We start from the raw sequence: 14,136 nt of genomic DNA on the forward strand, positions 1-14,136 counted from the left end.
CCAAAACAACTTCCACCTCATTTCCATGTCACCAAATGTTATTCCTTCCTCAACTCTACTACTAACCCTCTCTCAAGGCTTTCCTTTTCATCTCTTCCATCTTTCATCTGCATATAAGTCTGTAGACTTCACACTACTCTATTTTTATTTATTTAACAGTTTGGGGTTATCCTTTAAAACAATGTAATTGGAATTTCATTAGACCTTAGCATGACATTTGGATAGACAGCAGTACAATTCCACATTTAAAAAAATATGTGATTAACAAAAAAAAATGCACGCATATATACCAAACAAGCGAACAGTACAAGAAAGTCAAATCAAATGAATGAATCTAGAAAGCCTCCTTCCAATTCACTCCTAAATCTGAGCTATAACTAACATTACAGCTTTCTTACATATATTTGAGAAATATTAAATGACTATACAAGGGTATAATCCTTTTTTAAAAGATTTATTTTATTTTTGTTGGAAAGTCAGATACACAGGGAGGAGGAGAGACAGAGAGGAAAATCTTTCATCCGTTGATTCACTCCCCGAGCTCAGCCAATCCAAAGCCAAGAGCCCAGAGCTTCTTCATGGACTCCCATGCAGTACAGGGTCCCAAGACTTTGGGCCGTCCTCGACTGCTTTCCCAGGCCACAAGCAGGGAGCTGGATGGGAATTGTGGCTGCTGGGATTAGAACCAGCACCTGACATGGAATCCGAGGTGTGTAAGGCAAGGATTTTAGCTGCTAAGCTACTGCATCAGGCCCAGATATCAACCTTTTTTACAGGAATGGAGTCACAATTAGCATCTTGCCTGTTTCAAGGCTCTTGGAAGATTTTTTTTCATACTATATACAGACTTATCGAATCTTGTTGATTCCTGCATAGTCTTCCACTGTTCATACAAATAGCCTCCTAATGATGCTTAGACCGCTTCCAATTTGTATATGTTTGTGTAGTGACAACTGTAATGACATCTTGGGTCAAAGTTACATTCACTCGTTTTATGTTCTGTCCATTGCCTACTAATCAAAGAGGCTGCTTCAGCAGGTGTAATTGTGTCTATGTCATCAGTCTCATCACTTCTGAATAGTTTCACTTTCTGTCCATTAAATACACAAAATCATACCTCATTTTAATTCAAACCTGCATTTCTTCAATTATGAGTAAGCTGCATTTCTTTAATTATTAGTAAGCTCTATCATTTTTTCTTCATCTTTTATTTTCTGAGTGTCTTCTGCTTTGATGTTACCCTTTACTTCAGCTTCAAGAACTATTTAAGTATGGCTCAAAAATTGATGCATACATTACATACATACACTACATTTTTATGTAGTGTAGAGCAATATTCTGATACATGTATATAATGTATGATAATTCATATCAGTGACATTTGCATATTCATCCCATCCAACACTAACTTATTTGGGTTGAAAGTATTCCAAGTTCCCTTTTCTGAACTTTCAGCAAAATGATAGGGATTAATAACATTGGATTTTATTCATCACAGAGTTACTGATATAAACAACAAGTTGCACATCAAGCTGTATTCACAAGAACTATAGGAGCCAGTGAGACATCTAAATCCCTTCTTTTAGAATGACATTACAGAAAAGACACATTGTAGAAAAGTGTTGCATACATCGAATTCCTCCAGCTTCAAATAATGCCTCTTCTTTCTCTTGGGGGAGGGAGAATGGATGAATGTTAGAGCTTAGACTTAAAATCTAGGGCCAGGCTCACCAAGATTAAAACAGTCTGGGGCCCAGTGCAATGGTTCAACTGGCTAAATCCTCACCTTGTCAGTGTTAGCATCCCGTATGGGTTCCAGTTCAGATCTTGTCTGCTATGCTTCCCATCCAGCTCCCTGCATGTGGCCTGGGAAAGCAGTCGCGGATGAACCAAAGCCTTGGGACCCTGCACCCTCATGGGAGACCCGGGAGAGGCTCCTATCTCTTGGCTTCAGATTGGCTCAGCTCCCACAATTGTGGCCATTTGAGGACTGAATCAGCGGATAAAAGATCTTTATCTCTGTTTCTCCTTCTCTCTGTAAATCTGCCTTTCCAATAAAATTAAATAAATATATATATTTTAAAAATGCAGTCTCCAACAGGGTTCCACAGCACCTGTCCCCTGGCATGTACCTGTGCACTAACATTACAGACTCTTTATCCATAGTCTTAGGTGGCCAAGGGCCTTCAAAAACCCTGCCCCAGTTTTTAGTTGACAACAGAGCAAGACTCCAGTCATTGCCAGGCAGGGCAGGAAAAAGAGCTTGATATTTTTCCTTAAAGCTCAGTGGCCACATCTGTGAGATCCAATGCCTTATAAAGTCCAAAGGCTGTATACTTCCACATCAGTGCTTACAGAAGGAGCCTCTGGAGACTTGCTTCAGCAGGAACCCTCTCCAGCTTATGTGACCCTGGCATGCAACCCTAACGCAGGGTCTTGTGACCCTGAGAACCAGAAGTGTCTTATTCACACTTAGTACAAAGACTGAAATGTAAAGAGTTAAAAATGAGAAACAATAGGGCATTAAAATTCAGAATGGAGTGAAAGTGTAGAGGTATTTAGTAGTATTTCTTCAAAATAGTTTTAATTTATTTAAAAGAAAAACATGTATTCATTTCATATACAAAGTTTTAAGAGCATAATTGTACTTCCCACTAAGCCTTTCTCCCTCTCTCACTCTCCCTCCTCCTTCCTTTCTTATTTTTATGTTAAAGTTCACAGTTGTATAGTTTCAACTTGCTTTATAATCCCAAGCTTAACTCTCTGCTAAATAAAAACTCAACAAGTAGTAAGTAGAAAAACCACTGTTCCTCAAGAGAATAGACAAGCACTACAAACAATAATAAGATCTCAACACATCAATTTTGCTCATAAACATTTCTTTTTGTACTCTGTTATTAGTTATTCTTATCTTTTTTCTTTCATCTGCTATATTTGTAAACCTTGTGAAGGCGCTATGATTTTAATAATAGCTTATTCTAATAAAAAATGCTCTTTGTAAGCCTCAAGACAACCGCAAACCAAAAATGCTATAATGGCCTTGGCAAAAATAATAAGCAATGAATCGAAAGAGACCACTGAAGAACCATTTAATCATAAGTGAAGACTGTAAGAGGAGAGACAGAGGAAGGAACTACAATGACATAGGAAATCAAGTAGTAAGACCTTACCCATCAATAATTATCTTTAATGTAAATCAGCTCAATTCTTCAATCAAAACACATACAGTGACTGTATGGATTATAAAACAAGAACAAACTGCATAATTCTTACAAGAAGCTCATTCCCCTTTGAAGGACACACATAGAATGTGTGAAGATGGAATAAGACATTTCATGCAAACAGCTCCAAAGTATTTGATAAAATCTAACATTTCTTTATGATAGAAACTGAACAACATTTTTAGGTAAAGAATATTGACATAACAAACCCATATTTAACAGCCTAGCATCATACTGAATGGGAGAAAATTGAAGAGTTTCCAAGGTCTAGAACAAGCCAACCAGACTAGAAGGCAGAACGTCAAATTATCACTACTTGTAGTTGATATGATCTGAAATAGAAATGCCCTAATAAACTACTAAAAAGCTTTTAGAACTAATAAATTCAGCAAAAGTTGTAGCAAGCAAAAGTTCATCATGTAAAATCAGAAGCATTCTTAGTAAATTATCTATTAGTCTATTAGTAAATTATCTGTAAAAGAAAACAGAGAAAGTTACCCTCCCCATCCCCCCCAAAAAAACACCCTCAGAATATATTTAACCATAGAAGTGAAAGATTTAAACAATGAAAACTGTAAAACACTGATGAAAGAAACTTAAGTGGACATGAAGAAATGCAGGTACATCCTATATACGGGGACTGGGGAATCATTATTGTTAAAATGGCCATACAACCTAAAACATTTTCCCTATCAAAACATCAGTAACATTTTTCACAGAACTAGGTAAAAACTACTAGAAACTGAGTGAAACCACAAAAGATCTCAAATAGCCAAAACAACCTTGCATCAAAAGAAAGTCAAACTATGCTTCAAGGCTACAGTTACAAAAACAGCATGATAATATATACACATAGACATATAGACCAGTAGGACAGAATGAAGACCCTAGCAGTAAACCCACACTTCCACAGCCAACTGATAATTTACAAAGGTGTTAAAAGCACACCTTGGAAAAAAGGAAAATTTTTTTCATAAAGGGTGTTGAGAAAACTAAGTACCTATATCTACATGAAGAAAAAGGAAACTAGATCCCTACCCCTTGCCACATACAAAAATATGCTCAAAATGGATGAAGGGCATATATATGAGTTCTGAATTTTTTTTTTAAAGATTTATTCATTTCACTACAGCCAGATATACACAGAGGAGGAGAGACAGAGAGGAAGATCCTCCGTCCGATGATTCACTCCCCAAGTGAGCTGCAACGGGCCGATGCGCGCCGATCCGATGCCGGGAATCAGGAACCTCTTCCGGGTCTCCCACGCGGGTGCAGGGTCCCAAAGCATTGGGCCGTCCTCAACTGCTTTCCCAGGCCACAAGCAGGGAGCTGGATGGGAAGTGGAGCTGCTGGGATTAGAACCAGCGCCCATATGGGATCCCAGCACATTCAAGGCGAGGACTTTAGCCGCTAGGCCACGCCGCCGGGCCCGAGTTCTGAAATTTTTAAGTTACCACAAGAAAACGTAGAGGAAATACTTGCGGACATTGGAAGGGGCAAGGATTTTTTTTTTTTTCTCTTAATCTGACTCTAAAAGTACAGGAAACCAACGCCAAAATAGACAAAAAGGATGTATTCTAACAAAAGAGCTCTGTTGTAAAGGAAACAGCAGAGTGAAGAGACAACCCAGAGAATGGACAAAAATCTTTGCAAGCTATATATCTGACCAACAGGAATGATAAGACCATCAGAAACTACTCAGAAGCATAAAACAACCCAGTTAAAACACAGGCAGACGAGTTAAACAGACATTTCTCACATGGCTCGAAGAGAGTTTAAAAAAATGTTCAGCATCACTTGTCATCAGGGATTTTCAAAGCAAAACCAGAATGCGATAACACCTAACCGATTAGCTTAACTATGGTAAAAAAAAGATGAACAGTGACAAAGAGGTGGATAAAAGGGAACTCTTGCAAACTGTTGGTGGCACTACAAATTAGCACAAGTATTTTGGGAAGCATTTTTGAGGTTTCTTTAAAAAGTTTCTCGTTTTTTTTTTTTAATTATGAAGTGATCAATCCACTCTTTGGCATATATCCAAGGAGTGGAATCAGTTTGTTGAAGAGAATCTGCACTTTCATCTTCATTGTGGTCAGGTGATGAAAACAATCACTGATGAATGAATAAAGAGAATGTGAATACACGAGGCATGACTCAGATATTAAGTAGGAGGTGTTATTTGCAACAAATTAGATGGAGCTAGTAGTCATGTTTAGTGAAAAAAAAACAAGCATGTAAAGACACGTATCACATGATCTCATTCATATGTAGGATAATAAAAGTTTATCTGATGGAAAGTAAGAGCGTAATGGTGATGGGACTGATACTGTGGTACATACAGCTGCTGGGCTGTTGCTTGCAATGCCAGCATCCTAGGTTGGAGTGCCAGTTTCAGTCTTAGCTGCTTCACTTCTAATCTGACCCCTTGCCTGGGTAGGAAGCAGAAGCTTACCATCCACGTAAGAGACCCAGATGCAGCTCTGGTTTCAGTTTGACCCAGACCCGACTGTTGACGCTAACTGGCGTGGGAGGGCGGGAGAGGTACCATAAACTAGTGGGTGGGAGATCGTCCTCTCTCTGTCACTCCACCTTTCAGATTAAAAAAAAAAAACTTTTTTAAGTTTAAATGAAAAGAATATAATGGTGGCTACCAGAATAGGGAGGAGGAAGAAATGGGGAATAGTTGATTAATGGGCACTAAATTAGAGAAAGGAATAAGAAGTTCTGCTGTTCTGCTGCACAGGGGGTCATTTTGCTGCATGAAAACATGGGAGGGAAAGATTTCTGAATGTTTTCAGCAGAAAGAAATGCTAAATGCTTGACGCATACATGTTTATCCCAGCTGAACATTATATTGTGCGTGTGTGTAAATATATATATATATCACAAGTAACCCATAAATATGTGCAATGTTTATGTGTTAGAAAATAAAATTTTGAGTCTTTTTTTGAAGTATACAAAAAAATTAGTGTTGACCAAAGTTGCCCTACTGTGTTGTAGAATATTATAATTTATTCCTTTTATCTGCTGGTCATTTTTTTGGGGGGGGGCCTGGTCTAATTCTTTTTTTTTTTTTTAATTATTTATTATTTAACTTCAGTAATTACATTGTATTATGTGACACAATTACATGATACTTGGGTTCTCCCCACCCCTCCCCAAGCCCTCCCACCATGGTGGATTCCTCCACCTTGTTGCATAACCACAGCTCAAGCTCAGTTGAGATTCCCCCATTGCAAGCGTATACCAAACATAGAGTCCAGCATCTTATTGTCCAGTCAAGTTCAACGGCTTCTTAGGTATACCCTCTCTGGTCTGAAGACAGAGCCAGCAGAGTATCTGCTGGTCATTTTTTTACCCCGTGACCTCTAATTCTTATCTCTATTGCCCTTCTCAGCCTCTGGAAAACCTCACTGCACTCTTAATCTAAGAGCTCAACTTGCATAGCTTCCACATAAGAGGGAGAATGTGGCATCTGTCTTTCTTTTTTCACAGTAATATGTTTGTATTTTTCTGAGAGAGAGAGAGAGAGAGAGAGAGAGAGAGAGAGAGAGAGAGAGAGGCTTGTTGCATCTGCTGGATTAGCCCTCAAACAGCTGGGATTAGCCCTGGCTAAAACTAGGAGTACCCCACATCGGTGACAGGTTCTGAAGTGCTTAATCATCACCTGCTGCCTCCCAGGAACACATTACCAAGATTTTAGAATTGAAGCTACAGTCAAGACTCAAACTTGGTTACTGTGATATGGGATATGGGTGTCCCAAGCAGCATCTTAAGTGTTACACCAAACACCTGCGCATGGTACTTGTCTTTCTGTACCTGGCATATTTCACTTAACACAATGACCTCTTATTCCATCTACACTTCACAAGTGACAGGACTTCTTTGTTTTATTACCAAGTAATATTCCATTGCGTATCTACACTTCACATTGTCTGTTTCCACTCTTCTGTCAATGGACACTTCAGTTAATTTTGTATCAACCAGCGCTACAATAAACACAAGGATGCAGATAGTTCACTGGCATGCTTGCTTCATTTTCCTTGTGTAAATAACCAGTTATGAAATTACAGGTCATATAATAGTTCTAGTGTTTTGAGAAAATATTATGCTGTTTTCCACAATGGCTGTACTAACTTACATTTCCACCAACAGTAAGCAACAGTTCAAGTTCTCCACATTCTTACCAGGACTTGTTATTTTATAGCCTTTTGATGGGGTAAGGTGTTATGTTACTATGATTCTAATTCAAATGTCATTGATGGGGATGGTGAAGTTGAACATTTTTTATATATTTGTTAGATCATTTGTATGTCCTTTTTTGAGAAATGCCTATTCGTGTCATTTTCCTATTTAAAAAAAAAAAAGAAGCGAATTATTTGTTTTGCTTTTGAGATTTTCAGTTCCTTGTATATTCTGGGTAATCTTGGTCAGATGAATACTTTATAGATTCATCAATCAAATCAAAAGTATCAAATCTATATATAAAACTGGAAACTTACATGCTTAGAAGAAAACCTAAGGGAAACACGTGAAGAAATTGGCATGAACAAAGCTTTTAGGGTAAGGCAACAAAAGCATGGGCAATAAAAGTAAAAACAGACAAAGACGATCATGTCAAACTAGGAAACTACTACACAATAAAGGAAACAATCAACAGAGTGAAGACAATTGCTAGATGGGAGAAAATATACTCCTCTAATGAGAGATTATCATACACTTTGATTCTCCTAGCATTTATATGTTTACAAGCTTTATTTTATTCTATCAGAATGTTAATAACCTTTGCAGATATTTCCAATATTTTTTACAATAGTCATATGAGGGGGTTTCTACAAGTTTGTGAAAATTTAAACTAAAACTCGAAACTTTTGGAATCATCTGATATCTATCAATCTTTCAAGTTTCCTAAATTTTCTGTTTGGTTTAGAAAAGATTTCCCAGTCTAAGGCATTTTTAACAGCTTGTGTTTTCTATGAGTAAATAGTTTCAGTATTACAGAAAGATATATGAGAACTATTTTGAATGGATTTTACTTTAAGAAATAGCAAGGGATTTAGTCATTATTTTTCTAAGTCACCAACCAAGCGTCTATTATAAGTCTTTCACTGCGGACCTGAGATGCTCTCATTAGCAGACGGCAAATGTCATTTGTGTTGTACCTGAATTTTGGACTCTGCATTCTGTTCTATTGATCTTTCACTACCAAACTCTTTTAACCACCCTGGTGATTGCTATGCCTTTATCATGCATCATAATTGTTGGTAGAGCTAGCTTTTTCTTTCCTTAAAAAAAAAAAATCTAGACATTTTTGGCAGGTTCTACAAGAATGCACTTGACTGTCCTTTCAGCAAATTGAAAGTATTCTGGGGCCTGGTGTGAAACTGGCTAACGTCTCTGCCTTGTATGCTCCAGGATCCCATATGGGCACCAGTTCATGTCCCGGTGGTGCTGCTTCCCAATCAGCTCCCTGCTTGTGGCCTGGGAGAGCAGTGGAGGATGGCCCAAACTTGGGACACTGTACCTGCATGGGAGACCCAGAAGAAACTCCTGGATCCTGGCTTCTGGCTTCAGATTGCTGCTATGGCCACTTGGGGAGTGAATCAGCAGATGGAAGTTCTTCCCATTTCTCCTCCTCTCTGTGTATCTAACTTTCCAATAAAAATAAATAAATCCTTTTTTAAAAAAAGAATTCTGGTGTTGCTTCTTCTTCTTCTTCTTCTTTTTTTTTTTACTAGGGATATCCTGAACTTATACTTTAGGAAAAACTGATACATTTCTCAACTGAGTCCTTCTATTTATTTGAGTCTTCCAGTAATATTCCCAGCAGATATTCAGTTTTCTTAACATACCTCATTACATTTCATATTACATTTAAAGCTATGGTTTCTTTTTTGTTGTTGTTGCTCTAAATGTGCTATTTTCTTTTCCTTCTGGTTATTGTTTTTTTTAAAAGATTTATTTATTTTCATTGCAAAGTCAGATATATAGAGAGAGGAGAAGAGACAGAGAGAAATATCTTCTGTCCGATGGTTCACTCCCCAAGTGACCACAATGGCTGGTGCTGTGCTGATCCGAAGTCAGGAGCCAGGAGCTCTTCTGGGTCTCCCACGAGGGTGCAGGGTCCCAAGACTGTCCTTGACTGCTTTCCCAGGCCACAAGCAGGGAGCTGGATGGGAAGTCGAGATGCCAGTACACGAACCAGAGCCCATATTGGATCCAGACGCATTCAAGGTGAGGACTTTAGCTGTTAGGCCACAGCCCCAGGCCCTGGTTATTGTTTCTATATTAAAAAGTTCTTGAGTTGTTTCATTAAAATTTTTTATGAGATCAACTGTAGGCTTTTAAAATTTTTCTTATCTGAGAGAGAAAGACACAGAGAGAGAGAGATTGATTCTCAAATTTCTGCAGTAGGCCAGGCTGAAGCGAGGCATGTGGACCTCAATCCAGGTCTCCCACATTGGTGGTAATCACCTAACTACTTTAACCTGATTTCCAAACACTATGCTATAGGCTGTGTAGGCCTTTTCATTGCTGTGCTAAATACTTGTCTCTTACAATTTAATTTTATAAATAGATGCCCTTGCTGAACTTCCTTAAATTTTTAGCAGTTTAGCTTTTAGCTTTTTCTTTTTCTTTTTTTTTAAAGATTTATTTTATTTTTATTGCGAAGTCAGATATACAGAGAGGAGGAGAGACAGAGAGGAAGATCTTCTGTCCGTTGATTCACTCCCCAAGTGGCTTCAACGGCTGGAGCTGAGCCAATCCGAAGCCAGGAGCCAGGAGCCACGAGCCTCTTCTGGGTCTTCCAGGTGGGTGCAGGGTCCCAAGGCTTTGGGCCGTTTTTGACTGCTTTCTCAGGCCACAAGCAGGGAGCTGGATGGGAAGCGAGGCTGCTGGGATTAGAATCAGTGCCCAAATGGGATCCCGGGCGTGCAAGGCGAGGACTTCAACCACTACGCTATCGCACTGGGCCCAGCCTTTACTTTTATAGGTATAAAAGCATCATAATGTCAAATGATAATTTTGTACCCTTATTTAATTTTATTTACTTTGTGTGCATGTCAGTCGCGCTTCTCAGCACCTTCTGATAAATGCTACATGGTGCTTATGGTGAGTATTACTGATTCGCTAACCTGCATCTGGTTTTGGTTAAGGAGGTAGCCACATAACCCTATATTTTTATAAGTTTGCAGATGCAGGTCTGTGTGTGCATGTTTAATTGCATTTTGTAGTCTTTGAATGCATAATTGAATGAATACTTTTCCTAGCATGGAACTCTCCATGATTTTTAGGATTGTGCCACACGTGAACATGGTGTTTTGTCTCCTTAGTGTGTAACTAGCTTCTGTTAATGGGAAGTTAATATTAGACAGATCAGTCTTTGTGTGTTTCTTCATGTGTGTGTTTGTTTAGAGGAAATGTCTTATCACCACACACTGAATTTGGAAACAAGAATTAGAAAGAAGATAAACCACTCGAAAAAGATGTGAATATTCTCAAAAGAGAAATTATCAATAGTTAAGAAATGTAAGGAAGTATTTCTCCATATCACTTGTAACTTGAGAATGCAGACTGATAATGCATATCTTTCTCATTTGAATTTTCAGTATCACTTTAAGCAAGAGACATGTTCCTCCATATTCTATAAAGGATCTTCAAGAGTTCTTAGAAAATGCATGTTATCAACAAGCTATGTATAGATTTCGATTTTGGGTGCCAACATAAGCTTATCTTTCAATGCCACATTTCATAGGTCTTTTAAATCTCTTCGTTATTGGTGACGGTGACTGCTTTTGTCATTACAGCTTCCTACTTCTGAGAAACATGAAAGTTCACCCACAGAGTGAAGCAACTTCCACGGCAAGCCTTGAGTCAGAACCGATCAGCTTTCCCATTCTTTGGATGTCTAATCCCCTGGCCCGTCTTCAGCAGCAATCCTGTTCTGTTGGTTTAGCCAAAAATCCCCCTCACCCCTATTTTACATCCCCCACGATTTCCACTCCCTCATTTCCACTTCATTATTTTATCAGCAGTTCCCACTAGCAAATGAGTGTTCTAAGTTGCATCTAATTTCTCTCCCCCACTGCAAGTCCTTATCGTTATCCTGTGATCCATGGATGGACATCTGGGTTCTTAGCTGTTATGAATATGGTTACAATACACACGAGTGTACAAATTACTCTCTCATAATGCTGATTGCATTTCATTTAGATCAATTCCCAGGAGTGGATCCTGTTCCTGTCCGAACGATCCTGAGTCTTTCTTGCCATGATTCAACAAGTGTCATGGCATAAATTCTCAGTTTTAACATAAGGCATTGAGTTCTAATTCCTACAGAAGGTAGATTAAAAATGTTGGTGGTCTCTACAAAGACAAAGTATGCAAAGACAGGACTTTTCTACTGGCACCTCTTGGGGATTGTGCTCTAGACATAGCATTAGCACAGATGCCTTCAGCAGGGTAGTTCTGCTACTCTACCTTGGAATCTCGTGTTTAACTTGGACCCTGGAACGCCAAATAAGTCAACATAAACAAGATGCTTGAGAAATTCAGATGTTTCTGCAGTTATAAACACGGACTGCTTCTGAAACTCTTTGCAAACCCAACACAACATGAAATACTAGTAGTTTTAAGAAATGCAAGTAGATACAACAGCGTACATAGGCTTTGTGATGAGAATTTCATAGACAGCCCTTTACTTTTTCCATAATAAATAGGCTTCTGGAGGAGAGGAACTTGCCGATGTTTTTACTTTCTCTCTGTTCTCTGCCCTTCCCATTTTCTCTGCAACCCTTCCCCCACAGCCCCGATTCCAATACTACAGAAACCAGGATTGTGGCATTTACAACAGGGATGGAAGGCTGCATGGAACAGCATGGACAGACACACTCCTCCCATCCTCTCCTGGCTGCTTCCAGATCTTGGGGACTGCAAAGTTAGAGAGAAATACAATTCCTTTGCTATGTGGCTGTCATGATGACTTTCAACACACATTTTCCTATGTGTGTGAGCCAAGGCTACTCACGAGACACAGAGGCACAGGACTCCTGGTATGGACTCGCTGTCTCTTAGCAGGAAGTTGCCATCCACCCCTTCCTGGAGCAGCAATGTTTCACAGTCCTGCTTGGTCAAAGGGCCGTGGTAATAAGGCAGATCCATGGAGAGCGCTGTCTTGTGTGCGCTGTCCTATTAGCTCGAAACCCAGCTTCAAGTCAAGGAATGCCCCTGAGAAGGGAAGGGAAGGCTGATGGTTTGAAAGGGCCTAACAATGACACTTCCCCAGTGGTGTGGAGGTGAGGTGAGGTTGCTCTGTTGAACCCAACTGGTTTACATAGCAGGAAGTGAAAGAGCGTGGGTGATGAAGTGACCAAGACCCTCACATTAGAAATGGCGTAATGTGACTCAGAGAAGTGGGAGTAGGCTTAAATACACAGTGGAACTGATGATGTCCCTGACATGGGAAGCAATGAGAATGCAAGCTCTGTGGCACTCTACTGCAGCCTTATGTATCCCCATAGATCTTTAGTCTAGTCTTTACTTTCTATGGCTATTTGTAATTTTTTAAAGATGTATTTTATTTTTATTGGAAAGTCAGATATATAGAGAGGAAGAGAGACAGAGAAAAAGATCTTCCATCCAGTGATTCACTCCCCAAGAGGGTGCAATGGCCAGAACTGCGCTGATCCGAAGCCAGGAGTCTGGAACCTCTTCTGGGTTTCCCATGTGGGTACCTGGTCCCAAGGCTTGGGCCATCCTACACTGTTTTCCCAGGCCACAAGCAGGGAACTGGAAGGTAAGTTGGGCCACCAGGATTAAAACCAGCACCCATATGGGATCCCAGGTGTGCAAGATGAGAACTTTAGCCACTAGGCTACAGTGCTAGGCAGTGTGTGTGTATGTGTGTGTGTGTGTGTGAATATATATATATTTTCTTTTTTTTTAATTTTTTAAAAATATTTGTTTATTTGATTACAAAGTCGGATATACAGAGAGGAGGAGAGATAGAGAAGAAGATCTTCCGTCCGATGATTCACTCCCCAGGTGAGCTGCAACGGCCGGTGCGCGCCAATCCGAAGCCGGGAACCAGGAACCTCTTCCAGGTCTCCCACGCGGGTGCAGTGTCCCAAAGTTTTGGGCCGTCCTCGACTGTTTTCCCAGGCCACAAGCAGGGAGCTGGATGGGAAGTGGAGCTGCCGGGATTAGAACTGGCGCCCATATGGGATCCCAGGGCATTCAAGGCGAGGACTTTAGCCGCTAGGCCACGCCGCCGGGCCCTATATATATGTTTTCAAATAGCACAACACGTTTGTTTTAATGACAGTTCATGCCTGCCAAAGTTGCCTCTAGTTAGCCTGTGTTAAGCTCAGAAATAGTGCTCAAATGTATTTGGATGCTGGTTGAGTTAATACACAATGGGGCTTTCACAACAAGACTTTCACAGGTTACATGACATGAAAAATGGAAGACATCAATGAGAATATAAAACAGTCAAACACCATGGACATGAGGAAGCTGCAAGGCTCCAAGCCACGGGGGAATGAAGGCAGCTTTTAAAACTCCCCAGACTTTTTGGTGAAGAGTGTGGTGGTATACCTGGGTATACAACTTAGTAAAGGGATGTTTCTTTTTTTTCTTTCTTTCTCCTTTCTTTCCTTTTTTTTTTTTTTTTTTTTTTTTTAGCGCATGATGTCTTCATCAGCATCTTTTTTTTAATTTTTAATTTTATGGTGCAATTCCATAGAATCTGGGATTTCCCCACCCCACCAAGTTCCCACCCCCCAACTGATTTGCCCCATATTATTACAATAGTATAGTCCTTCATAAGCAGTCATTAACTCCATCATCTGTTATTTAAGTGTGTCCTGACATTGCTGGTACAGACAATGTCAGACAGTCCAGCATCCCATTGTCT

At 39.7% G+C, this 14,136-nt stretch overlaps 1 protein-coding gene across 1 annotated transcript in view; it reads right to left on the reverse strand.

The window, feature by feature from the left end:
• SH2D1B (SH2 domain containing 1B) overlaps window positions 1-12,511 on the reverse strand; it is a 38,808-nt gene extending 26,297 nt beyond the window's left edge. Inside the window, exon 1 of the mRNA XM_058660556.1 lies at window positions 12,250-12,511. Within this exon, the coding sequence (XP_058516539.1) occupies window positions 12,250-12,383 (134 nt within the window). The 5' untranslated portion in view covers window positions 12,384-12,511. The remainder of the gene's footprint in view (window positions 1-12,249) is intronic.
• Between the last annotated feature and the right edge of the window lie 1,625 nt (window positions 12,512-14,136).

This window comes from Ochotona princeps, chromosome 2 (genome assembly GCF_030435755.1).
Source record: "Ochotona princeps isolate mOchPri1 chromosome 2, mOchPri1.hap1, whole genome shotgun sequence".
Taxonomy (NCBI): Eukaryota; Metazoa; Chordata; class Mammalia; order Lagomorpha; family Ochotonidae; genus Ochotona; species Ochotona princeps.